This window comes from Notamacropus eugenii, chromosome 5 (genome assembly GCF_028372415.1).
Source record: "Notamacropus eugenii isolate mMacEug1 chromosome 5, mMacEug1.pri_v2, whole genome shotgun sequence".
NCBI classification, from domain to species: Eukaryota; Metazoa; Chordata; class Mammalia; order Diprotodontia; family Macropodidae; genus Notamacropus; species Notamacropus eugenii.
Window position 1 is genome coordinate 36228183 of NC_092876.1, and position 27676 is coordinate 36255858.

The 27676-nt window shown below is 41.9% G+C and overlaps 1 protein-coding gene across 4 annotated transcripts in view; it reads left to right on the top strand.

The window, feature by feature from the left end:
- The window catches only part of PRKCZ (protein kinase C zeta), a 235222-nt gene that overhangs the window by 135273 nt on the left and 72273 nt on the right, over window positions 1–27676 (top strand). For 3 of the 4 annotated variants that reach the window (XM_072608570.1, XM_072608571.1, XM_072608573.1), the window contains one exon: window positions 22356–22441. The exons of the other annotated variant lie outside the window; for it this stretch is intronic. In XM_072608570.1, the coding sequence (XP_072464671.1) occupies window positions 22356–22441 (86 nt within the window). The remainder of the gene's footprint in view (window positions 1–22355; window positions 22442–27676) is intronic. 4 annotated transcript variants of the gene reach the window in all.

Genomic DNA, 27676 nt, shown 5'->3' on the forward strand with positions numbered 1-27676 from the left:
GGCACCCTGGGAAAAATGTGGAGGAAAACATCCCAGGTTGTACAGGCCTGCCTTATCAGGAGACAAGCTTACTATTTTCCAGGCACTGCCTAAGTTCTGAGAATAAAACGACAGTCACTTCCCGCAAGCAGCTTACATGCTAGAGGAGAAAACATTGATGGAAAGCCACCTTAGAAGGCAAAACATTTGCAGGAGCTAAGACAGGCCTTTTAGAGGTGATAGTGCTTGAGCTGAGTCTTAAAGGAAGCCAGGAATTCTAAGACATGAAGGCTAGAGGACTGCATTCCAGGCAACATGAAGCTGGGAAATGAAGGGTCATGTTCAGGGACTGGTAAGCAGTGTAGTTCATCTGTGTATCATAGAGTGCATGGAGGGGAGACTGGAAAGGAAGGAAGGGGCTAGATTGTGGTGATTTTTAAATGCCAAACAGGTACAGGTTGAGCAAGCCATTTAACTTCATGGGGCCTCATTTTCCTCATTCTGAGATTCTAGAGTCCTACCTCTGACCCATAGTCCCTTTGTGACTAGTCATTTGATCTCTTGGTGTCCCAAATAATTCCCCTAGCCTGGAAGTCACGGAGGAGATGCTGGCTAACAATGGTGGAAGGATTTTCTTTATTTCCTTTCATAGCAGTGAGCCAGGCTGGGTTGGACCTCCAGGACTGGACCAAATCAAAAGACCCTTTATGTACATAGGTATTTAGTGAGTTAATTGCAATACTGGCTCAGGAGATAGGAGTGGCCAAGGGTATCGACAACATTTTCCATTTTTACATGCACAAGTATATGTTGTGCATATACTTCAGTATACAAGAAAGCCAGAAGAAATGAGAGAGAGAGAGAGAGAGAGAGAGAGAGAGAGAGAGAGTGAGTTTGGAGGTGTTGGCAGTTCTTTACCAATGTGTGTGTAGAACTGAAGTGCCAAAGAATGCCAAATGATTTGTCTTTGGTCACACATTAAAAAAAAATTTAATTTTTAGGTGACCCTATTCTGTTCCTAACACTTTACGAGGTGCTGAGGATACAAAAACACACTGTCCCTGCCTTCAAGGGACTTATATTCTATCAGGGGGCCAGCAACAGATACACAGATAAGAAGATACAAAATAGATACAAAGTGAATTCTAACGTAATTTTCTTTTTAAACTTTGAGTTCCAAATTCTGTCCCTCCCTCACCCACTGAGAAGGCAAACAACATATCAGTTACACGTGTGAAAATATATTTCCACATTTGCGTATTGATCCTCAAAAAAAGTGAGAAAATCCCGCTTCAGTCTGAGCTCGGAGGTCATCAGTTCTCTGGAGATGGATAGCATTTTTTCATCATGATTTCATTGTATCAATCAGAGTATCCAGGTCTTTGACAGATGGTCATCATTTTGCTGTGAACAATGGTCTCCCGGTTTTACTTCCCTTTTTAATGTTCTTTTTCATTTTGGATACAAAGTGAATTCAAAGTAATTTGGAGTGGCATGTGTAACGCATGCTCTCTTTATGATTGCCCCCCACCCCCAGAGGGCATCTTTCATAGATAAGCAGGAGCGTGGACTCTGCACTTTCTTTCTCAGGACTGAAAAGAGGGGCTTGTCCATTTCTCAAAATCATGGGTAGTGTGATGGAGTAACTCTCTCAGGCTGAGTGATGGTTAACTGATCAGATGTGTCTTACTAACAAGACCTTTGGGGCAAATAGATGGTACAAAGTAATCCCCTTTGGATGATGAACTCAAGCAGACACGTTTGCCAGAGGTACAGGATGAAAACATTCTTTGACACAAATCTCTGTGTTTTTTATGTCAGGCAAGGCTAACTTTATTCCAGTTCTCTGAAGCCCAGGGTTTTAGTTGATTTCTCTTTGGAAATCATGTCCATAATGGCTCGACTTGCCCCAGATCCCTCTGTTTCGGGGTTCAGTGGGTGATTTGTTTTATTTTCCAGTTGCTTTTCAAATGTTTTTCTGTTTGTCATTCCTAACGTCTATTCACACCTTATGTTGTATTTCATGCTGCTAACTCAACCTTCGATACTCAATACCTTCCCACCTGGTCCTGTCTCATTGAGGGGTTAGAAGGTAGAGCACCTAAGCCTTCCCAAAGATTTCCTTTAGAGAGGGCAGGACCTGGGCTCCCAGTGCACTTCCTTCTCCATCTGTACCAAGATCCTCTGGGTCCTGATGTCCCCTGCCGCCCTTACCCTACGGGCACCTCACTAGGGGCAGGTAGGTAGTGCAGTGGATAGAGAACCAATGCAGGAGTCAGAAGAACCTGAGTTCAAATCTCACCTCAGACACTTGACACTCACTAGCTGTGTGACCCTGGGCAAGTCACTTAACCCCAATTGCCTCATCCTGGGTCATCTCCAGTCATCCTGATGAATATCTGGTCACTGGATTCAGATGGCTCTGGAGGAGAAGTGAGGCTGGTGACCTGCACGGCCCTCCTTCACTCAAAACAAAGTCAAGTGCAAGTCATGTCATTATTTCTCTGATGGCATGGTCTTCTTCGGCAACTAAGGATGAATACACACCCTCACCCTCTTCTTCTAGCTTCTCTTTGTGCGTGGTCTTCTCTCTTTAGATTATAAGCTCCTTGAGGGTAGGCACTGTCTTTCTTTTTCTTATTTGTATCACTAGCACTTAGCATAATGCCTGACATTTAATATATGCTTACTGACCTGAATTTTAAAATGTCTTACTAGAATTTGGAGATGACGCCAAACTCGGGCTGCACGGTCACTTTCTGGTCATATTAACTTGTTTATTTCCTAGGTCAGGGGTCTCCAAATATCTTTGATCACAAAACCCATCAGGAGACATTTGTCAGCACATAGCCCTGTTGTGTTTATGTTAACTTATGTATAAATGACTGCTGTATTAATCATTATGTACATCATAAATTTAAAAGGAGAAAATAAGAAAGGGTAAGGTAAAGACGAAATAACATTTTGTATAAGAAATAGGGAGATACTGGAATTTATTGAATGATATGGTTGCTGAGTGGAAGATGGATTGTGGTGGGAAGAGGCTTGAGGCTGGTGGACCAATTAGGACCCTCAATAGTTCAGGTAAATGATCTTGAAGCCTGCATTGAGGTGGTTGCTGTGTGAGGAGAGAGGAGAGGACAATTCATGGCATAGTGGGGTGGCAGAATCAAAAATTTCTCAACTGCTTGGGTATGAGGCATTAAAGATGGCTTTGGTCTTGTGAACCTGCTGATTGGAAGGCTAGTGGTGCTCTTAATAGTGATTGGGATGGCTGGAAGAAGGGAGGGTTTGGAGAATTAGTGACTGTAACGATTTCATCCTGTATCCATGCTGGTGCGTGCTGCCTTAGTCTGTTCTGTACCAAATAAGAAAGAGACTCAGTCCTTGTACTTCAGGGATCCTTGTCCTGGTATCCTCCCAGAGGCCCATGTGACTGTTAACTGGCAACATGGGGGCAGGGGTGGTATGCAGTAGGAAGTGGGGGCATTTTCCCAGTCCCAGAGGCTGCCACCAGGACTCTGATTTCAGCTACCTTGACATCTGAGGGTAGGTTAAGAATGGGGGTAAGTTGGGAGCTTGGACAGAGAGGGGAGGGGGCTGGGTAACTAGGCAGTGGAGGATGGGATTGGATGTATTTTGGAGTCAAGGCCCATGATTGACTGATGAGGAGAGCGCTCCCAATTAATTGATCTCACACTCTTTTAGATCAGGTCACAATTCTGTTAGAGACCACTGCTAGAGAAAATGTTTTGTGATTTTTCAAAAAGAAAACACAGCTTTATAAGTAGGTTTTCACTTTAACCTCTTAGTTAAAAGAGGAAAACTGTCTTCAAGCACTGTGGAAGATCCTTCATGTTGAAGTGGAGTTAGTCATGTTCTCCTTGGATCTCAAAGGGCGGATCTAGGAGCCGCCAGGAGGCCAATGTGGCCCAAACAGAGGGTCCCAGATGGCCTGGACCACTTGGGAAAGTTGTGTGTTTCCCCTCCCTGGAGGTCTTTAAGTAAGAGCTAGAGGACCCCACTCACCATCTTGAGACACCCCAGACCAGAGCATCCTCTTCTGGCCACCTCTTCTTCCCTGATACTGTGTTATACTCTTAGAATGTGAAGTTCTTCAGGGCACAGACCTCTGTTTTGTATCTGTATCTCCAGTGCTTGGCATACATACAACTCAGTATATAGCAAGCATTTTATAAATGCTCCCCTTTTTTCTCTCTCTCCTTTCCTTCCTTCCTTCCTTCCTTCCCTCCCTCCCTCCCTCTCCTTCCTTCCTTCCTCCCTCCCTTCCTTCCTCCCTCTCCTCCCTCCCTCCCTCCCCTCCCTCTCCTTCTTTCCCTCCCTCCCTCCCTCCTTCATTAGTTATTAATTGTTTTTATTGTGCTGCTGTTACTACTGTATTGTGGGTGTTGCTTTACCGTTATTCTCACCCCCCACCCTCTGTGCTCTGAGATGGAGCAGACCGTTGGCAGCCTCTCCACGGGGCCTCCCCGTTCCTCTGGTTCTCGTCCCTTCCACCGAGGTTTGGAGGCTGGGGCTGCATTCTCTTGGGAGTGCTGTGGCTGCTTCTCCACCTGTTGGGCAGCACGCAGAGTCCTAAGGCTTTGGGACAATCCGCTCAGCACCCACCTTACCCAGGCTGGGGGAAGGTCTTTTTTAACCTTCACAGTTCATTGATGTCTGTGCAAGTGATTTATGCTTATGATTTATGTTTTTGCTTTTCCCTTATAGGCCATTGGCGTTCAGCTCCTTCCCCTACAGGTAGCTTTTCTCATGTCTGTTCTTAAAAGAACGTAACATTTAGAAAGCTTACTTTGGGATTTATAAATGTTCATTTTCAGGCGAAGTAAGACCTTTTACAGAAGTTGCTGCGTTTACCTCAAAGCTCCCTGTGTGCCGGCATGAAGCTATTGAAATTCCTACCTTTATTCGTTGAGTCTGTTTCCCAAGATTCGGGGCCCAGAGACGTGGTTTGTCTCATAAGACCTGTGAGCTCAGACAGGCCATTCTCAGGACATGTAGGAGACTGACTATGGTGACCCTGAGCAAGTCAGTTATCCTCTGCCTGCCTCAATTTCCTCATCTATAAAATATGGATAATAATAACATCTCCATGGCTGTTATTAGCTTCAAATGAAGTAATATTTTCAAAGTGCTTTATGAAAGCCAGCTATTATCATAACGGTTATTCTCTGAGCCCCAGGCTTACCTCTGAGGTCTCTTCCAACTCTTATGAGTCTGAAGTACCACAGATGTGGAGAGACCCAAAGGGAACTGAGAGCATTGCCCGTCCACTATGTTAGCTGATTTTGTCTTAGAGTTTTCCTAGCGTCTGAGGTTTCTTTGCTGCTAAGTCATGGCACACACTTAATGAGTACCTAGCATGATGCTAACTAAGCCCTTGTAAAGTAACAAAAAATTTTAGTCCAGCCTTGACTCTGAGGAGTTGTGTTAGATTGGACAAGTTATACGTGTTTTCTGAGTCCAAGGCTCTCAAGTTAGAAGCATTTTGTCATTTATGTTTGTGGAGGGAGTTTGCATACCAGGCCTTCTTCCACTGATGAAATCCTAGGTGCTTTAAAATTCTCATCTGTAAATCCATATGTCTTAAAAGTTCATTGTTTCTCTCCCTCCTTCCCTCTCTCACAGGCAGAAATATGGTCCCTTTTGTTAGGTCATTAAAATGAGCTTATTGTCTCAGTGTTCCTGACTTCCTGGGTCTCTGTCTCTGTCCCTTCTCAACTTAGCCCCTTTTGAGAACAGAGCTACAGCCTTTAATGAATGGACTCAGGAAAAGTCTTGTCCTGGGTAGACTACATCTAGAGGTCTGCGTTTGGTTCTGGTTGCCTCGTTAGTAAACGAGAGGGGAACTAGACTCGTAACGGTCCTTGAGTTCATGCCATACCAAGATGGGATCAAAGACCTGTGGACACTGAGTGGGGAGATAACACGCACCTTTTAAATCTGAAAGCAGTATCTAAGTGCTGGTTATCAGAGATGCTTTCAGGGCACAGGATAGCTGGAGTGTCGTGGAACATGGATCTTATGTGTTGTGCTTGGCCTTGAGGGTAGGACTGAGGGCAGTATGTAGAACTTTTGGAAAGGCAGATTTATGCTTGATGGAAGGAAGGAAGGGTAGAGGGACAAAGAAAAGGAGGCAGGAAGGAAAGAAGGAAGCAAGGAAGGATAGAGGGAGGTATAAAAGAAGGAGAGGTAGAGGGAGGGCTGAAGGAGGCAAGGAGGAAGAAAGAAGAGAAGGAGGAAGGAAGGATGGAGGCAGGGAGGGCAGGAAGGAAGGCATTTATTATATGTCTATTATGTGCCATTCATTTTGCACATATTCTTTTCCCCTGGGAGGTCTTCATTTTACAGTTGAGGAAACTGAGGCAGGCAGAGGTTAAGACTTGCCCAGGGTCACAGAGTCTGAGGCTGGATTTGAACTCAGGTCTTCCTGACTGCAGGCTCAGAGTTCTATCCAATACCCAACACAGCAGCCTCTGGAGGCCATAACGTACTTTTTGTTTGAAGCAAAAACATCAGTTGTTGATTCATATTTGTATTGTATGTATTCTATATTTAAGATAGTAGTCACTTGAAGGCAGGAATTAAATCATGGTCTTTTTATTTTTCACATCTAGTATGGTGTCTGACATATACTAGATGTTTGCAGTTGATTGTTGAAAGGACTAGGAATCATAGATTGAGAACAGACAGGGAGCTTGAAGGGCATCAGATCTAACTTCCTTTCACAAACTTGGAAACTGAGTCAGATAGTAGGAAAGTGACTTGTCCACAGTCACACAGGCAGTAAGTGACCGAGGCAGGATATGAACTTAGTTCTTTCTGACTCCATGTCTAGTGCTCTTTCCTCTGTATCTACCTCCTAACTGCCTGCTGAATGACCATTTGTAAGGGGATATGCTTGTGGACAAACAGATTGGACTCTGGTCTCTGAAGTCTCTTCTAGTTCTAACCTTTATTTCCACCAACTAAATGAAGTTTTTCTCTCCAAAAACGGATGTGATTTTTTTTCTCCAGGCACTGACTTATTTGAGAAAATGACTATTTTTAAAATTCACTTTTCTTGAGCCAGCAATCTGTTTAAATCCTCCCCCCAATATGTTTATGCTTTTTTGAAGTGATGGTTTTTCATAATGATGGTTTTCATTCAAGTTGTTGCTTCCTCCTGGGGTTCTTTGCCACACTCATCTTTCAGGGACCCTGTCTCCTGTTTCAGGACCATTACAGAATAATAATGATAATCAATATTTAATAAGGAGTTGCTCTATATACCGGGCATTGTGCTATTTCATAGTGATACAAAGACAGAAATGAAACAGTTCTGCTCTCAGGAAGTTTCCCCTCTATCATGGGTACACACCTTGTACACATGAGCAGATTCTAAATAGGATTTATTTCCCACCAGGCACAAAGCTTCTGAGTTCATTAAGAAACTCTTCCTGTAGAAGTACCATGATTTCAGCTGTTTTGAAATTCTTCCAAGCCAAGGTGAAGTGGGAGTATCTTTGGGACATCCATCCCTCCCTTTGAGACATGCCTATGCAAAGGCATGGTTGTAGGAACCAAGTATTTTGTAGTAAGGACCATAAGAAGGCCAGTTTTAGCTGGACCAGAGAGTACGTGAAGGGGAATAATATGCAGTAGGCCTGGAGAAATAGGTTGGAAACAGGCACTGAAAGGCTCTCAACAAGGGAGTTTACTTTGTGCCCTAGAGGTGATCAGTAGCCAGCCTTTACCTTCTTAAGCAGGAAGGCAACCTGGCCAGAGCTATACTTTTGAAATATCTCTTTGGCAGTTGTGTGGAGGACAAGCTTAAAAAAGCAGAGGCTTGGAAAGATCACTTACTCTAATTTCAAAAGAGGTAGGTTCATATCCCACATCTGATACTCACTCCCTGTGTTACCTTGGACAAAGCACCAGACCTCAGTTTTCTAAATTTTAAAATGATGGAATTAGACTAGATATCATCCAAGGTCCTTTCTAGGGCATAGATCTAGGACTCTATAAGCTTTTAGGGTCATCTGTTATAGACTCTCCTATTCTCCCAGTTTGTTATATGACCAGTGAAAATGTACTTTACTGTGGAAAATAATTTACAAAACTTCCGTTCTCTTAAAGGCCCTTTATTTTTAATGGCAGAAGAGCCAAGTGCATCAAATAGTGCTAATTTTTGTTTTACTTTGACATCAAACTTTTTACCCTGCTATCCACTAATAAAAAAAATCCACTGCGTTAATTGGTACACCTTGGTCCTTTGAAGAACTCTTAAATTCCAGGCCTTCTGTATTAAAGTGATAATGCCATCTGTGGTCTTTTTTTTTTTTTTTTTTTTTTAGAATTTTTACTCCTTTGAGAGCTGGCCGGCTTCTTGTCTTATGGTTCCTCTTAGTTGCATGCTGTGTTTCCAGACTGCCTTTTTTTTTCCTGTAATGCTTTTTGCTATAAGAACTAACTAGACAGATTGATGGGGATATGATACATTAGCAAAACAGCCTTTGTGCTGAAAGACCAGTAATGCCTGATCCACCTGACATAAGATCACAGTGTGTTGATTTTGTTCAAATTAGCCCGAATTGGGAATGGCACCTGCCTTCATTTCAGGGATCTTGTCCATTTCTTTTGCAACTTCCTTGTTCTAGACTCAGTTTTTTTCAAAAATGTATTTTCCTGAAACTTGTCATTGCTGTTATGACACCAGGTTACCATGGAAACAGAGTTAAAATTCATTGTGACCATCCTAATAATAGATTTTCGGATAAAAGCCAATCCTTTCCTTTAAGGTCGGGGGAGTTAAGTGACACATTTCAAAGGTTGGGGTACAGTAATTGTGTGTGTGTGTGTGTGTGTGTGTGTGTGTGTGTGTGTGTGAGAGAGAGAGAGAGAAAGAGAGAGAGAGAAAGAGAAAGAGAGAGGGGTGGGGGATGAGAGTTGAAACCCGTCTGTTTTGAAGAGTCAAACATAAAATGGTCATCATTTGATTGGTAGAAATCTTGGAAGAGGAAGGGGGGATATGAAAACATAAATTCTCATGGATCTCTCCAGGAAACGCTGGATGGGTCTTTTCTCCCACTGAGTGGCCAATGAATGGCTCATTTAAAAATAAAGGCCATTAGTCATTTAAAAAATAATTACAGGTACCAGTTATATAGCACCTCAAGGTTTGCAAAGTGCATTTTAAATCGCTTACCCCCATTAATCCCAGAATTCCCCCTCTCTAGTTCTCATTGCAGCAGCATTTTGATTTACCAGACCTCAGTCAAAAATTTCTTTTTGTTATGAAGGGGTGGAGTTGAGGCAGGCTAATTATTAGCTATTAATTTAGGAAGTAAGTAGCTTTATACCAAGGCCACACACTGTGCTTTGAACTGGTTTGAAGTACTCTACTGAGCTCACAATTCTCTTGATGTCTAGTTAGACAAATTCCAAACCTAGAATGCCCTCCCTCCTTATTGCCCAGTGAATTTCTATCCATTCTTTAAAGTTCTCTTTTGAAGAAACACTGTCTGGGAAGACATCCTTGATGTGCTTTTCATACCTCCTTTCTCCTCTCCTCCCCAGCACACCAGAACCTCTCATGCTTTTTAATGGCGCCCAGCCAAGGCACTTATGTAATATTGTATGTAATAATTCTCCGTGTGGAGAGGCACAATAGAAAAACCATGGGACTTTGAATCAAGATGACCTGGATTGAGATCCATCCTTGGACTCTAGCTGTGTGAACTTGGGTCAGTCCTTTCATCTCTCTGAGCTGCAGTTTCCTCCTTTGTAAAATGGGGGATAATGATGCCTGTGGAACAGGGGTTCTTAATATTTTTTATGACAGGTTCCCCCTTTCAGGAGCCTTTTTTCATGTCCTTAGATGCACATCAGATATTAAGAAAACTTGTTATTGAAATAAAGTAATCAAAATATTTAAAGAAAAAAAAAACCAAGGTCACACACCCTTTGGGTGCTAGTTTGAAGACAGAATGAGAAAATGTATATAAAGCTCTCTTTGTCAACTGTAATCACCACAATAAGTTTTCCAAAATAAAATAATGTTTGTGCTTTGATTTACTTTTTAATCTGTTTACATGAGTATGTTTTTTGCCCCAATAGAAGCATAAGCTCTTTAAAGAGCTCTTTCAGTTTTGTCTTTTGTATCCCCAATACCACGCAATCCATCAGTAAGCATTATTTAAATGCCTATTAAGTGCTATGTACTATATACTAAGTACTAGTGATATAAAGAAAGACCAAAACACAGATTTCCTCCTTCATGGAGCTTATATTGGGGCGAAAATATGCAAAAATTTTTTCATAAGATATATAATCAGACTACTAAAAGGGTAGAGAAAATAATAATGAAATTCTTCTAGAGGAATAAAAAGTCAAATGTCAAGAGAAATAATAAAAAAAGGGAAGGAAATGTGCCTAGCAGTATCAGATCCCCAAGTGAATGCTACAAAGAGTAGTGGTTAGGAAATAGTGGTTAGTGGAATTGATTGGGTGCCTAACAGAAAGAAGCAATTTAGTATAATAGCATAGAGACTGTTAGACCTGAAGACCCTAGATATAAGAAGAGTTGATTATTTGCAAGCAAACAAAGAAAAAACTGGAGAGTCATCTGACAAAAACTAGGTATAAATCATCGTCTTATACCAAATACCAAGGTAATCTCCAGGTGGATGATACATTTGTCTGCTGTATAGGGTGATGTCATCATCATTATCATATTAGAGAAGCAAGGAAGCAATTGTCTTTGAGATTTATGAACAGAGGAAGTATTCCAGACCAAAGAAAGGATTGATATGATTGCAGAAGGTAAAATGGACAATTTTGATAGAATTAAATCGTTTTTGCAAAAACAACATCAATGCAGCTAAAATTAGAAGTGAAGCAGATAAAGAGGAAAGGGGCATTTGCAGGAAATTTCCCTGATAAAAGGCTTGTTTCTAAGATTTAAAAGGAACTGATTCAAATTTATAAGAGCAAGAGTTATTCCCCATTTGACAAAGTCATTACATGTTGTATATTCTTTTACCCACTGATAGCATTATTAGATCTATACCCCAAAGAGATCAAAGAAAGAGGAAAAAGACCTATCCATACAAAATATGATGCCATATTTGTGATGTCAAAGAACTAGAAATTAGGGGAGTGACCATTATGTGCAGAATGACTGAAGAAGTTATGGTATATAAATGAAATGAAATGGTGTTGTGCTGTAGGAAATGATGTAAGGGGCATTTTCAGAGAAACCTGGGTTGATTTGTATGAACTGATGCAGAAGAAAGTGAACGGAAAGGGGCAAACAATTTATGCAATAATAAGAAAATTATAAAAATGACCAACATTTAAAAACTCAAGAAGTCTGATTAGAACAATGACCAGCCATGATCATCAGTCTGATGATGAAGAATGTCACCCACCTCTTAGCAGAGAGGTGAGTCTGTGGTCCCAGGATGCAGAATCAAAATGGTAAATCCTTTTTCTGCACATAGTCAATGTGGGAATTTGTTTTCCTTCACTAAGTGTATTTTTTCCAGGAGTTTGTTTAGTTCCCCTTCTTCTCCCCCACCTTCCCCCCCTGATTGGCTTGGATTTGAGGTGAGACTTAAAGGAAGTCCAGGAAAGGTTGCAGGTGAAGATATAGGGGTGAAAACAATTCAGGTGTGTGTACAGTCTAAACCTAAACTCTGAGGTTGCTTCATTGACTTCAAATTCTAGCCACATATGTGCAGGTGTAGGGGGAATATAGGTTAGGGGCATGTCGATAGAATTATAAAGAACCTTAGAGATCATCTAATTCATCCCCTTCTTTTTATAGTAGAAGAAAATGAACCCAGGTTGGTGTTTGCCCAAGGCATAGCCCTGAGTAGGGATTTTTTGTGCCCCAGACCATGCTAGGGTACAGTGTCTCTCATTTGAAAGGGAAATGGGATTAGAACAGCACTCTGGTAGGGGAGGCAGAGATCTGAGGCTACCCTCAGTGAGGTGGGGGAAGCATCATGGGATGGAGGAAGGAGCTCACCCCAGCTGCCATCTGGTAGTTTCCTATTTTAGCTAATTATTCTCTTAACTAGGTGTTAAGTTTTGTTTTCCTGTGCTGTCGAAGGACTGAGAGTGCTGTCTGCTGCTTCTAAATTTGGCACTTTCTAAATTCAGTCCCTTGGGACAAAGCCCCTCTCACCCTGCTGTAGCTCGGGCTCTGGCCCAAGGTCACACAAACACTAAGTGGCATAGAGTTGGGATTTGAACCCAGAACCTAGTTCATATTCTTTCTGTTCTGTCCCTCTGCTTTTCTCAAACAGATACTTACTGGTCTAGATCAGTGGTTCTCAAAGTGTGGTCCAGAAAATTCTGGGGGTCCCTGAAACTCTTTCAGAAGGTGTACAAATTCAAAATTAGTTTTTATTTTTAATGTGATAAATATCTATAGATAAAACCCACTTAAACACTTAAACTGTCTCTTTGGACAGATCAGTTGTTAATAGTATAAAGGGATACTGAGAACAAAATTTTAGAACTACTGCTCTAGATGGTCTTTTAGATTCTTTATACTGCTAGATCAGTGACTTAATGGATTTATACCCCTATGTTTTATAATCCTGCTCCCTGATCAGCTCTCCACCCATTGTACCAAAGCTTCATCTCCACATTATGTTATGGGTGCTCTTTATAGACTGGAAAGCTCTCCATGAAAACACAGGTGTCATTCTTTAGCTCCGAGGGTCAGGAGGGAGTTAATACATAACATGGGCCATGAATGTGGAGACTTTGTGTTGGTCTGAATGAAGAAAGGGCATCGTTCTCATGCATAGCAAGAACTCTCAGGAAATTGGGCTGCATTTACAGTTTTACTTTTGAAAGAGCCCAGTTTGTATGTTGAATGTGACAAACCCATTCTTGGAACAAGGGGAATTATTTAGCCTAATGTGACTGAGAGGTCATTGTTGGATTTGTATATACAAGATCACTGACCACCTTTCTCTTCCTTCAGTTTTCTTTCACTCCTGTCTAGTATTCATATGAAACATTAAGGTCCTACTATGTGTGTAGTAGGTCAGCTAGGTGGTCCCACTGTAATAAAGTGCTGGACCTGAACTCAAAAGACTCATCTTCATGAGTTCAAATGTGGCCTCATACACTTACCGCTGTGTGACCCTGAGCTAGTCACTTCACCCTATTTGCCCCAGTTTCTTCATCTGTAAAATGAGCTGCGGAAGGAAATGGCAAACCACTCCAGGATCTTTGCCAAGGAAACCCCAAAATAGGGTCATGAAGGATTGGATACAACTGAAACAACTGAATGGCAACATGTATAGTGGTACTGTACCAGGCATTCGAAGTTTTAAAAAACAAACGCAAAATGCCACCAAACTTGCTTTTAAGAGCCCCTGTTCTTAGGAAGCAAGTGCCACATAAACATGAGAAATTTTTCTTACTTTTTTCATGATATTCTCCCCATCTCTGATTGTCTTGTCACAGCTTTACTCATGGTATTAAGATGCCCTTGGCTGCAAAGATGAGAATTCCTTCAGTGCCTGCTGGTGTGGTGAGGGAAACGGACCCGGTTTCAAATCCTTCCTTTCTACCTTCAGTTTCCTTGTGTCCTCTGAGAAGTCTGGTTTCACTGATCCTTCAAGCTCTAAATCTATGATCATATCACAAAACTTTTACTAGGAGCCCTTTCATTTCATTTTAGCAAGCTATGTTGCTTTGAATATGGTTTTCCATAGCATATCAGTGCCTCAACCCTCTAAACTTGTGTGTAGGAAATTTGTTAATTTTTCCCCTTTGACTCTCTGCAGGGCAAACAATCCTATAGTCTTCACTCCCTGACAGTTTTTTCCAAGGTTTTGCCCAATTATCTCTCTGTGTGTGTCTCTGAATATCTTGTCTGTCTCTGTCTCTGTCTGTCTCTGCCTGTCTCTGTCTGTCTGTCTGTCTGTCTGTCTGTCTGTCTGTCTGTCTCTCTCTCTCTTCTCGCCCCCTTCCCCCTCCAGAGGGGAAGCAGAGTGTTAAGCCTGATTTTCCTCCTCATCTTCCATAGGCTACTAGCAGGATTCACAATGAAGAGGCATTTCCAGAGGTGACGCGTACAATTAGTCATGACTAGAGCCCCAAGGGCCTGGGGCTAGAGCTCAAAACTATAAATAGAAGATCTAGGCAGTGCACCTGGGGTGGGTGGGACCTGGGTCTCTGTGGCAGAATCTCATTTCTTCTTCAGGAGGGTATCCTCATCAGATATGTGTCTGCCCAAGGTTCCCTCTGCTACCAGTCAGTCTGGTTCTGTTCCATCCTGCTTGAGATAGAACACTTCTGGTGGTGGTGACCCAATATCTCCTGAGGCTGCCCATTCTTAGGCAGTTTTTCCTGACTTTGAAACAAAATCGTCAGCTTTTACCTGTTTTGGCTTTTTAGAGACCAGACCAGGCACCTAGGGACTCCATTCCTTCATGTAGAAGTGGCCCCGAAAGGTTGTGACTTCTTCAGTGTCTCACAGCTAGCAGGTGGCTGAGCTGTGACTCAAAACCAGGTCTTCTGTTCCACCCCAGGCTATCAAACCTTATCTCCTTCAGCCTAAGTATCCACCGTCCTTTCAATGTGCTGCCTCCATCCTGGACACCCTTCTCTGGATGTCCTCCAATTTGTCAGTATCTATTAACAAATGTGCCTTCAAGAACAGGACATCATATTCCAGCTGTGTTTTGACCAGGGTGACCTCCCCTGTTCTGGACACTATGCTTTTATTAATCCAGCCTGAAGATTGTAATAGCTTTTTTGGCTACCGTGTTGCACAGACCCATTTTCAACTTGACGTAAATTAAAATTCCCAGTTGTTTTTCAGAAAGACTGTTGTTCGACTGCACCTTCCCCTCCCTCCTTTCCACCTGTACATTTTGAAGCTTATTTCTTGAACCCAAGCACAGATTTTTACATTTATCCCCATGAGCTCCTCATCAGAGTCAGAGGGACCTGAATTCAAGTTCTGACTCTGATGCTGGCTGCTCTGTGGTCCTGAACAGTTTCTCAGTGACACTCCCCCACCCCCACCCCAGGAGCTCTCTTAAGTGAGATGCAGAGAAGGGGCCAATCTGTATTGGTGGATGGAATTTTCTCATTGGGAGTTCCAATGGAATTACAGTCTGGATTGCCCACTCATCACCCTGCACAAAATAGATCTTATTAAACTCTACCCTTTGTTTTAATCTGTACATAGCTTTTTTTTTTTTAAATTTCCTAACTCTTGGTAGAGTGTTCGCTATCCCTTACAGATTTGTGGCATCTGACTTTGGGAAGTCATTCTATCAATGACTTTTATCCAAGTCATAGGCAATAGTTTGCACCAGAATTGGATCTGGTGGTAAATAAAAGTCCAGTGCTTTGTCCCATTCCAAAAGGTTTACAAACAGCAACAATTCAATGCTACTGGTGTTGGATACTGACCACAAGCCAGGCTTTTCGGTTCTGGGGAATTTAAACCAAACCAAACCAAGACAGTTTCTGCCCTCAAGAAACTTAAAATCAATCAACAGCTCACCCTTTGAGAGAGCCAGCCTATTTAACAAATAGTATTCTTAAAGACAAAAAAAAAAGTCAACATAACTGATCAACACATTGAAAACGTCTGCAAAGGCAGTCAAGGTACAATACTTCTGAACCACCCCATCTCTGCAAAGCAGTGGGGCAAGAGTGTCTTCTGACCATTCTTTGAAGCCATGCTGGATCTTTAAAAGTTGGCAACGTTTACTTGTAGTATTTTGGAGGGTGTTTTTTGTTTATGTTATTGGAGTCACTGTGCATATTTTGACAAGCATTTACTAAGTAGCAGCCTACAGTTATTATAATAACAACTGATACCTAAATAATGCTGTGAGATTATAATCAAATATTTTTTAATTGCTTCAATATAAAATACTCACAAAAATACAATGTGTTGATCCAAGCAGGCATGGATTAAACACCTAGGATGTACCAAAGCATTGTGTTGGGTGCTAAGCATGCCAAAAGGATGAATGAAACAATCCTTACTCTTTGGAGGTGGGTGGGGGGGGTGGAGATAACATTATTGAAGGGTTGGGGAGCATTAAGGATTGGGAGGATTCTGGAAGAGGTACTTGAGCTGAGCTTCAATAGGAAGGTGGGAGACAGTCCCTTTTCAGGGATGAGTGAAAGACAATGCAAAGCCTTGGAGGCTGGAGATGAATGCTGAATTGATGCAATAGAATGTAGACTCAGTTGGATTGAAAGAGGGATGGGCTCTGAAAAGATGTCTCCTCTTGAGAAGCCTAGTGTTTTCCATTTAATGGATCTTAGCCATGGTGATTTTGACCTGTTGAGCCTGAACAATAAAAGTGACCTCTGTTTCTCAAATTTCTCCCACTGCCTGCATTGCTTGGTTGAAGAAATTCTCCTCAAACTCATCATGGTGTCTTTTCCTATTGTATCTATTGGCCTTATATCCATGGTCATGCTGTGCCCTCTCTAGTATATATAAATTCTCTGTGGGCAGAGGATGTTTTCTTTTTTGTTATTTCCAGCATCTAATACAGTGCTAGGCACACAGGTGATTGATAAATGTTGAATTGAATTGAATTTTTGTTGTGCCTTAATGTCCATGGGTTTAATAAATCCTGTCTTAGATATTCACTAAGCTATGTGTGCATGTGAGGAGTTCACTTAACCTCACTGGTCCTCACTTTCTTCTTCTGTGAAATGGGGTTTAAAAAAATACCTTCCCTCAAAATGTCATGGAAGACGATTTTCTTTAGTGAATTACTTATGTGTTTGGACCATGGCCTTCCTTTGGAGGTAATGGGTTCTTTTATGATGGATATCTTCAGGCAGCACACTTAGATCCCTTAGCTTGCTGGGTTGTTGAAGGGATTCCTCTATGGTGAAGGGTTGGACCAGATGCCATCAGTTGTGAAGGGGGGAAGGGGAGAGTCCATTTATGTAACACCTATGATGTGACTAATATCTGTTTTATTCCTCACAATAACTTTGTAGAGTAGGTGCTGTTATTCCCATTTTATAGTTGTGTCAACTGAGGTAGACCAATGTGACAAAGAATCACACAGTTAGTAGATATCTAGACTGGATTTGAACCCAGCACTTCCTGACTCCAAGCCCAGTGCTCTGTGCACTGCAGTGCCCACTAGTGGCATGTATGAGTGCCATATGCTAAGCAAGCACCTTCAAAGTGGGGGCCCTGTCTCACCTTAGCTTTCTAGCTCCTCCCATGTACCACACAGTGTTCTCTACAAAGCAAGTGTTTAATAATAAATGTCCATTGGTCATTGACAAAGCAACAGCAGCAACATTGTCTGTAGCTATCCAAGCCTTAATGCCTCTCATGTCATCTGATTGGATAAGCCAAGCAGGGTTGAGGCAGTGGTGGGTACCCAGTTGGGAGACCACCTGGGAATAATGCCAGTAGGTTTTGACATGGGGTGCTGAACCAGAGTCAGGAAAACATGAGTTCAAATCCCTGTCTCAGAACACTGGAACAGGTACAGGCCACTTAATACCTTTGTACCTCAATTTCCCCATCTGTAAATGAGGGATTTGGCCTCTGGCCCTAATTCCTTTCCAGTTCTAAGTAATGCATATATGAACTCACATTTCTATAGGGATACAGAATTTGCTAATGAACCACTCTGCCAACTGCTGTGTGTCTGCTGCTGCTGCCCACGCAGAGCCTGTGGTTTGGTTAATATGGGTCTCTGCTGTTTGGGCTACCCACTTCCATGTGACTTTTGCAGTGCTAGGCAAAGTGGATGGGACAGGGAGAAAGCCATTGTTCCTGGATCTTATTCAAATTGTAGCAAATGCCCCTGAAACCAGCTTTTTACTGAATCTCTGAGCTGGAAGGGATCTCTGATGCCATCTTAGTAGTAATCCCTTCTACGATCTGGCTAGAGTAAACAGCTGGCCTCTACTTGAAGACCCAGTGAATGGGAACTCACTTCACACACCTTCCTTTCTTGTAGATAATAAATCTGGATGTAAGAAAAATATTCCTAATTGTGCATCCTCATAACCTCTACCCATACTTCCTAGCTCTGAGTTCCGGGACCAAGGAGGACAAAGTTAATCCATTTCTTCTTATACTGAGCAAGGAGACAGGATTCAAAAGTATCAAGAAAAGGTAATTTACGGTAGGAGAAAAGGGTTCATAGGCAGACAGACAGTTCAACTAGTCCAATTTGCTCATCTCACAGATGAGGAAACTTAGGAGAAATGACTTGTCCAAAGCCACTCAGGTAGTAAGTGTTAGACCCAGGATCTTCAAAATGCCTTCAGTTCGCTGAGAAGAGCTTTGATGGTGTTAAATATGTACCACAGGCTGCTTTCATCCTTCTGTTGAATCAGAATAGCTCACTGATGTGTGTGTTTCTCTGTGTCATTGATGGAAATTCAGTACCTTCTCATCCAATGTGGATGTTACCCATGTACTCCCAGAAAACCTCTAATGGAAGTCCATCCATTGGGCTGGGGGCCACTCTTCTGCATTTCTTGACATTGCATGTAGACTATAAGCTCCAGGAGAGATCCAATGGCTTCATGAAGAGTGGGCTTCAAAGTCCTTCCTCTGGCTTAGAGTAGCCATATGGTTCTGGGCAAATCACACCACCTTTACCCTACCCCAGGGTAACTCTCCTGGTACAGTGGTGGGGGAACCTTTACAACAAAGGTGTCAACCAGGCTGCCTATGACCCATAATACTCTCAAGTGTGGCTTGAACCAGATTAAAACGTAATTGGGAAATATTTAACAAAATAAGTTAAAATGCAATCAAATACAGATAATAAATAGTATGTTTTAGAACTAAGTCACTGTGCAGCTGCAGAGGTCCTTAGTGCTCCAGTTTCTCTTTGAGTTAGACACTACTGCTATACACCAGTGAATTGTGTAGATTGAATACAGTAATTGTATTATTCTGTGGAATGAGACAAAAGACGCTATTGCTATGTAGTCTTTTTTCATTTAAATTTTTAACTTGTTACTATCTTTTGATTTTTAAATCACCTCTTTTCTAAATATATCTCTTCCTCTTGTCCTAGACTGAGAACCATTCCTTGTAACAAAGATTTAGAAGAAAGAGGAAAAAAGCAGCTCAGAAACTAACAGCAGGCAGGTCCAAAAGTAAACCCAGTGTGTTGATTCCATAGCTCTCTATCTTTGCAAGAAAATACACCCCAGGGACCATGTGACCTTTCTGTATGGCTGATGCCCTTCCATACCTGTTGTTTCTTCCATTGGACTGGGAGCTCTTTGAGGCCAGGAGCTATTTAATGTATTGTACACTGTAAGCACCCATTAAATGCATTATCCATTTGTTCCAGAGATGGAGATGACTTTTCTCTCTTTATGACTGAGCTCATTCATTGTAATTTGTATATTGTCTTTTTTCCCCCTCTCCTCTGTTTGTTCTGCCTGTGAAAAGATTTGGGAAGAGAGCCTCTCTGAATGACCATCAGTTCCTCTTGTCTTTAAATTTCAGTGGTTGGACTAGATGGGCCCTTTCAGTTCCATACCTACAGTCCTATGATTGGAAATACTTATCAGATAATATTAAGGGGCAGGGTGGAGGAGGGGAGGGGCGCAGTACTTTTCAAAATGGGAGCCAGTGGTAGTTTTGTGACTTGGTTTAGCTCAGTAATGTCCAGACAAGCCTATCTGTCTGCATGTTAAAGATGAGTCACGCCAGTGATGTTATTTCCTGTGCTGACATAGACAGAGACCTGGTATGTACCCTTCCTTCCTTCCCCTGCCCCTCCAGGTATCTGGGTACCTACAACCTTGATCACAACTCTCCTTGGGAAGAAAATTGGTGGACAATAAGGGGAATGGAGGCAGGACATTGAGCCAGAAGCTGGGAGGAGTAGGACCATTTCCCTCTGGCAAGTCAGAGGGTTGCTTTGAAAGCTGACCAAGACCTTTAAACAAGATGAAACCTGCTTCTTTGCTTTCTAATTCCTATAGATTTAGGGATTTGTACAACTGAACTTGTCCGGACAACCAAAGGAATCCAACATCCCTTCTTCCCTTTGGCTCCCCAGGAAATGTCATTATTAAAAAAATGTTTCCGTTGGGTTTTTGTCCACACTCTTAGGTTCACTTAAACCATTGTGTGATAGCTACAAGATGTGGTACAAAAATTCAAAGATAAACTTGAAAAACAGCCCTTGTCTGCCCACAAGGACCTCATATTTTTCTGTTTTCTCTTCTAATAAAGGTTGAATGATGACTTCCTACGATGTTATCAAGGGTATTGTTTGAATTGGATGGCTTTCGGGGTCCCTTCTATAATTTCAACTCATCATTAGGAGCTAAAGGCTGTTTGACACTGTCAGGGATATTTGGCACAAAGTTGGTACTTGATCAACGTTCACTGAATTTCAATTTAAGTATAGATTGGTGTAGATGGACCATAAGATCATCGATTTAGAACCGGAAAAAACCTAAGGGGTGATTGAGTTCAAATCTCTCATTTGATTCTTAAGGAACTGAGGCTTAAACTGAGGTTTGTCCAGGATCACACAGCCAGTCAGGATCTGAAACAGGAGTTGAACTCAGATATTTTTAATTATAAGCCTTGATGGCTTCAGGCATCCCTTCTAAGCAAGAAATTTTGTGATTGTGGTCAACAGCCCAAAAACTTTTAGTTGACAAACATTTTTAGCATCAGAGCACAGTCTTCAGAAGACATCATTAATTCAGAGAAGTTTTTTGAGCTCCCGCTACTTGTGATGAGATAGAATCCAAAGGTTCTATCTGTATTGGTTTCTAGGTAGATGGTGTGTCCGGAGATAGCAAAGTTGATGGACTAGACCTTGGAAATAACTCCAGCAACATGGTCACTCCCATCTCCACCCTGAGGTTTCTTAGAGACTTAGTATGAGAGTCTCACTGTTCACCACGGACTCCAGTTGAGCTCCAGTTCTCCACCAATTTCCTATTTAAAGAGCAAGAAGTGGGTTTTGCAATTGCTGTGACCTAATTTTAGGCAGGTTACAGCCAAGGCTAGTCATTTGCTTATTTAAAAAACATACAGTTACAATTTCCACATTAGCAAATCCATAGTACTTTTCATTGCATCTATGAAAGTCACTTTTAGGATAGGATTTATTTTTTTTAATCCCTAAAAAACAGCACAAAGCTTTTTATTGTGTATGGTGTTTTTCAGAACCCTTTCCGCCAGATGTATTTATTTTATTTTCTTTTGAGAGAGCAGAGTTAGAATACTTTCCCCTCCCATGGTGAGGAAACCTGTGACATCTAGGTGTATATATACGTAGATATATATATATATATACATATGGCTTTGGACATTCCCTCTTTCCTTCTTGTCACATAAGCTAAGTTTGAATTCTGTGGGTTTTCTTTAGAAAAGATGTGAAGTTTGAGTTGCTTATAATTCAGGTTTAATTTTATCTCTAGCCTTCAGCCTTTTTTCCCCTCCTTCTCTCTCTCTCTCTCTCTCTCTCTCTCTCTCTCTCTCTCTCTCTCTCTCTCTCTCTCTCTCTCCCTCTCTCTCTCTCTCTCTCTCTCTCTCAACATGGTGATGTTTAAATTCAGGATAAAGGTTTGATCAGTTTCAGTTTGGAATATCCTTGAGGGAGAAATTGAAGCACATGTAAATTTCTGTTGTTAATTTCACTTGTGTATGTATGTGTCTGTGTGTGTGTGTTTTTAACTAGATGTAGCATCTAAAATGTTGAAGTTTTTGTCATCTTAGCACAGCAGTTCATATAGTCACATAAGCTCACAATACCATTTATGCTCCATTGTTGGGGGGGGGGGGGAATATATTCTCCTTCTCTTGCCTTTTGCCCAAAGGTAAGGAGAATTGAAAGCCCAACCAATTACAGGGCCTATCAGATATGTAATTGGTCCTAAGTCTGGGATTTCCCCCCCACCCCCCACCCCCGCCTAGTCATGAGCTAACATCTCTCCTTTGTGTTGGAATACAGAAGTGCCTCAGCTGGGAGAAATGTTGTACGTTTCCTCCCTCCAGCCCCTCCCCGGTTGGCTTCAAGGGTAGGGTAGCAGGGCTTCTGACCGTGTCTTTCTCACCTGAGCTCCAGACTGCAAGCAGCCCTGGGAACTGTAACAAGATGATTATCATGTGAGAAAAAGAGAGAGAGTGTGTGTGGGGCAGACAGAAGGGAGAGGCTGGAGGGAGAAGCAGCTGTCATTTCAAGCTTTTCCTTGGCGATTCTCAAGAATGATTTGGCATCCAGGATTTCGGCTGTTTTAATGCAAAGAAAAGCAGGGCTGTTCTAAGCCCGGGCTCGTGCATCCCGGGCTGTGTCCGCTATGTACTATGTTGCTGCTTTATACCTTTTTAATATCCTTTCTAGAATCAATCTACCGCCGAGGGGCCAGAAGATGGAGGAAGCTCTACCGAGTAAATGGGCATCTGTTTCAAGCCAAACGTTTTAACAGAGTGAGTACTGCTGTGGCCGGGAAAATGCTTTGGGGGCTGGGGTTGGCGGGGGGCCTGTGGGCTGGGGAGGAGGAGGGAGAAAGCTGAGGAAGGATTGATTGTGCCATCCTTCCGGGGCTGAAAAACAACAAGAGGGAGGAATGGGGGAGAGAGAGATGGTTGCATGTGAAGCCAGGCTGTGTTGTATTCGGTGCATAATGATGAGAAAAGTCAGAAGTCCTTGCATTATTTACTGTCTTGGGTGGATCATAGAAGTGCTTTATTTTCCAGCTCATCTTGAGTTGTTTTCTCGATGTGTATCTGTGGGTGTGTTTTTGTTGGTTTTTTTAATCCAGTAATATTACATGTCAAGGTTCCCCTCACCCCACATCATGACTGCCTCTAAAGACAGTTGAAAGGATTAAAAAAAAAATTTTGTCTACCATTTGTTGTTTCTTATGGTTCATTTATTGGGGCTCTTGTAACCCTGATTGCTTAAAATTCTTGCAGCTAGGGAACCATGCTGCTGCTAATGAGACAAATAATAGTGCCCTTGTATTTTTGTTAAGCTGGAAACTGGGCTATTCAATGCCCATAAGGGTCTCCCAAGAACCCCTCAAGAGTAGTCGACCTCATGGATAATGCTGAAATCCCAGCTGTGCCTGAGTGTGTCCTGCCACAGTTATGGAGGCTCATGTCCCAGCTCCCATTTTTAGTGCTGTGGGGTGACCAGGCAGGTATTGTCACCCCCAGTATATGGGGGAATTTACTGAGGCACAGAGAGGGGCTGGGATTTGAACTTGGGTGTTTCTGGTGGCACTATCTGCATCCTTTCCCATCATGGCAAAGTATAAGCCATGGAACATCCCACATGCTCAGACATACTGAGGAGGTTTATATTCTACTCTAGGGTTATCACTTCTGCTGTTTCTTATTGTTTTTCCTTTTTAAGTCTTCCATGAGTATAACAGATATAGAGAAGTTTTGAAATTATTAAATTCAACTCAAATTGTAAGGACCAGAATTCTTTGATGGGTCTGATGAGGGGTATGACCCAGACCTGTGATTTCATCAACAGGGAAAGTTCCTCTGCCAAAATATGTTGGCACCTTCCCTTCAACTAATAGTCTCAAAGTTTCCTCTAATACGAAGAGGCCAGATGACATCCCCAGGGTCCAGCAGCCAATATATGTCAGAGGTATCATATGAAATCAGGTCTTCTGAACTGTATCCCCTGTACCAAACAGGATGCTCTAAAACCCAGAAAGTGTAAAGCCTTGGTTCACATCCTTCCTCTGACACTTTAATAGCTCTGAGAATCCTTAACTTGTGAGCCTCAGTTTCCTTATCTGTAAAACTCAGATAATGATACCTGTGCCACCTGTCACAGGATTGTTTAAAGGCTCAAACAAGATAATAGAGCTAAAAAACTTCATAAATCTTTAAAGCAACAGAAATATCTGTTGTTTTTATGGGATCCATATTTTTTTTAAGTACCAGGTACTGTGCTACAGTAGATTATAACAGTTCTTGCCTTTAGGGTGCTTACATTTTACTAGGGGGGCATGTAACACATAAACAGGTGAGTGAATATAAAATCCTCTGAAGAGAGAAAACACTAATGAGCACGGGAATGTTGGAAGTCTTTCCAGAGGAAGTGATATCTGGAATGAGCCATTTTCAAATAAATGGGGAAATGCTATTGATGATCCAGGAATGTTCAGTGTTTTTGAATATTGAGAGAGACTGGAATCCTTCTGAATGCTCTTTGGTATCTAATGTGACTGGCTGTGGTGTATATGAGTCATGAATTAACAATATTACGTCTTCACTCTTGATATTACGTTTGGTACTGTTAATATGCTTCTGAGGATGCTTTGGGTTGGCAGATGGACTTGGGCTTTACTTGTTGCTGTGGGATTGATCATCCTAGGCTTGGAGGGTAGTGTAGTGTCTAGTACACTGGCTTTGGAGTCAGCGAGACCTGCATTTCAATCTGGATTCATTCTGTGGGACTCTGGACAAGGACCCTATTACTGCTTACAGGAAGGAGGGAAGGAAGGAAAAAAAAAGATAAGAGGGAGGGTGCAAAGAAAGAAAGGAAAGAAGCAAGGAAAGAATTGAGGAACTACATGCAATACAAAGTTAGAGAGCCCTAAAAGTTTTCAGATATTTTTCTGCTCCTAACCTTAAGCTGTGAGTCATATCCAGTGGGCCCCATTCATTCTCAACACAGCTAACTTTAAAGGTGGATTTCTGTGTGTATTTTTTAAAGCCTCCATGACACAGAAAACCAAATTACTACTCTCAGATGTTTGTAGCACTGCGTGTGCAAATGAAGCTTTTTTTAAAAATGTACTGTAAAAATAAGCCTGTTTATCCTTCTCTGAACCTGGGCTGCCTGTCTCATTCCTGTATCTGTGGCCAAGCCTGTAAATTCCTGTAGTCCACCCTTTCCAAGTATCAGGAAGCAGACAATGTAATCCTTGTTCATCTTGCCTCACTTTGTCTGTCTGTGAAATTTGTCTCCCTTGTCACTGGTTGTTTGCTGGCTGGTAGAATAGAGAGGACCCAGAGGGTCACTTCACTGCTCTGCCTCTGTTTCCTCATCTGTTAAATGGGAAAGACAATGGCACTTGCCTGGCAACTCCAAGTCTGTTGGGAAAGCTCCCTGTAGATCCTAAAGCACCACAGAAAGGCACATTTAGATGTGGAGATGGAGGGTCTCTTAGCAAGACTTGAAGGAACAAGGGATGTTGAACCTGGAGAAATGAAAACATAGGTGTCTATCTGCAGGATAATTATGTACCACTAAGATGAGACTGGTCAAGCCAATTAAGCAAGCATTTATTAAGTTCTACTGTGTGCCAGGCACTGGGCTAAGTACTGGAGATACAAAGAAAGGCAAAAGATAGTGCCAGTCCCCAAGGATCTTACAGTGCAATGGAGATGACTTGAGAATCATTATGTACATACAAGACAGGCCCTAGATAAATTGGAGGTAATAATCTCAGAGGAAAGGCATAGAGCCCAAATAAGGTCAACAGGAAAAGCTGAAAAGAGATAAATTTCAGCCTAATCTTAGGAAGCACTTGCCAGCAGAGCAATCCCGGTGTGGAAAGGCTACCTCCAGAGGGGTAGTTTCTTCCTCATGGAAAATATTTGAGCAAAGACTTCAATGGTCACTTGGCAATGGGTTCAATTCTATAATGGTGTGATTCTCTGTAATTACATAGTCCAACCCTCTTATTTGGAAAATGAGGAAACTGAGGCACAGATAGAGAAGTGACTTCCCCAAAGTCATACCAGGAGCACAGGGCATAGCCTAGTTTCCAACCTCATCATGGAGTCTATCTAGCATTTATTAACCTTTGACTCTGCACTAGGAAGTGGAGATACGAAGACAAAAGTCTGCTCTCTAGAACCTTCCAATCTACTGTGGAAGATAAGATGAAATTATATAAATATGTGCATCGTAAATAATTTTGAAGGGAGACACTGGTAGCTGGGGGGGCAGGGATGGGGTCGGTAAAGGCCTCCCAGAGAAGGGAACATAAACTGAGCTTTGAAGGAAAAATTTAAAGAAAATTTCTCCATCTACCTAAGCGATAGAGGTGAGGAGGAAGTGTGCTCCGATGTGAGTGTTGAGTGGTCTGTGCAATATGGGGAGGGGAAGAGAGGAGAGGGAGAGATGGAAGAGGAGAGAGAGAAGGAAAGAAAAAAAAATAGAAGAGGGGAGGGTGGGGAAACTTTGTGCGGGAGAGACAGCAAAAAGTCATTTAAAAGCTTAAAGTGTGTGAAGAGTTTTCTATAATAAGGCTGAAAAATCATCGGAGACCAATTAATCATAAAAGGCTTTCAATGTCTAAAGGAAAGCAAGGCAACGTGGTGAACGCAGACTTCACGCTGTCAACAGCTGGCTTAAGCAAATCACCGTAAGCATTCTGAGCCTCAGTTTCCACACCTGAAAAATGAGGGAAGGGTGGGAGGGAGAATGATCGAATGAGAATCAGCACTAGAAGGTAAATCAGAGGCTGTCTAGTCACACCTTACAGATGAGGAAACTGAGGGTCCAGAGTTGAATGTTTCACTTCTGTCACACTGTATTTTAATGGTGTTTGAAGAATTGTGTTCATGTACTAGCAACAGAACATGATGTTCCAAGTAATTGTACTGACCTGCTATACCTTTGGATATATAATAATGAAGACCCATTAAGTTTATTACAGTCTTCCAGACCTTTATACTTGGCTCCCATGGTGGGTAGCTAAAGAGTAAACATTGGCTTTCCAAGTGGTATGAGCAAAGGCTTTCTCTTTTTTAGCAGAGTGGATGTGGCGTTGGAGAGGGCTGGGTTCGAATCCTGGTTCTGTTCCTTGCTACCTGTGTGACCTTGAGCATATTCTTAAGCTCTCTAGGCCTCAGTTTACTCCTTTGTACCGTCAGAGTGATTGGACTGATTGGCCCCTGAAGACTCTTCTAGCTCTTAATCTAACACCTCCAGGAATGCTTCATCCCCGTATGATTCATTTTTTCATTTCTTTCGTTAGGATTTTCAACCAAAACTCCTATTACATATAAGCTCTTTTTTTTTTTTTTGACTGTAGAATGACAGAAAATGTAGCAGGTTAGCCTATGAAAGTTTGGACTCATTTTATACTATTTAATTGTTCTTTTTTTAAAAAGCAATTATTACTCTTTTTTAATACTGTTATCCCTTCCACATCGCAGGGGTTAGGGGTATGCAATGCATCCCATCATCTGGAAAATCTGTGTCAAAATTTTTTGGCTCTCCCTGTCAGAGAAAAAGAAATATATTTATGGTATTAAAAGGTGAAATATGTTGATATTATCCAATGCCATACATATATTTTGTGGATTTCTGAGTTTCTAAACTTACTCTGGGTTGTGTATCATCCGCAGCTTCAGCAAAACTCCCCCCAAATTCAAATTTTATTTCTTATGCTGACCCTTGCTATATCATAACTGTGATGGGAAAAGTCATGGTGTGGAAGGGGTAACTATTGGGGGGTGTGTGTGTGTGTGTATGTGTGTATCTGCTCCCTTGCTCCTAGAGTCATTCCTTCTAACACAGAATATTAAAAAGAGATAAAACGTGGTTCATTATTAGAATTAAGTCTGACCTTATATCTAGTTTTCCACAGCCAGCCCCCCACCCCCGTCACTTCTAGGAAGAATCTGGGGAAGTTTTTTGGAGGAAATGTAATCACTATAATTACTCATGATTCAGTTTCC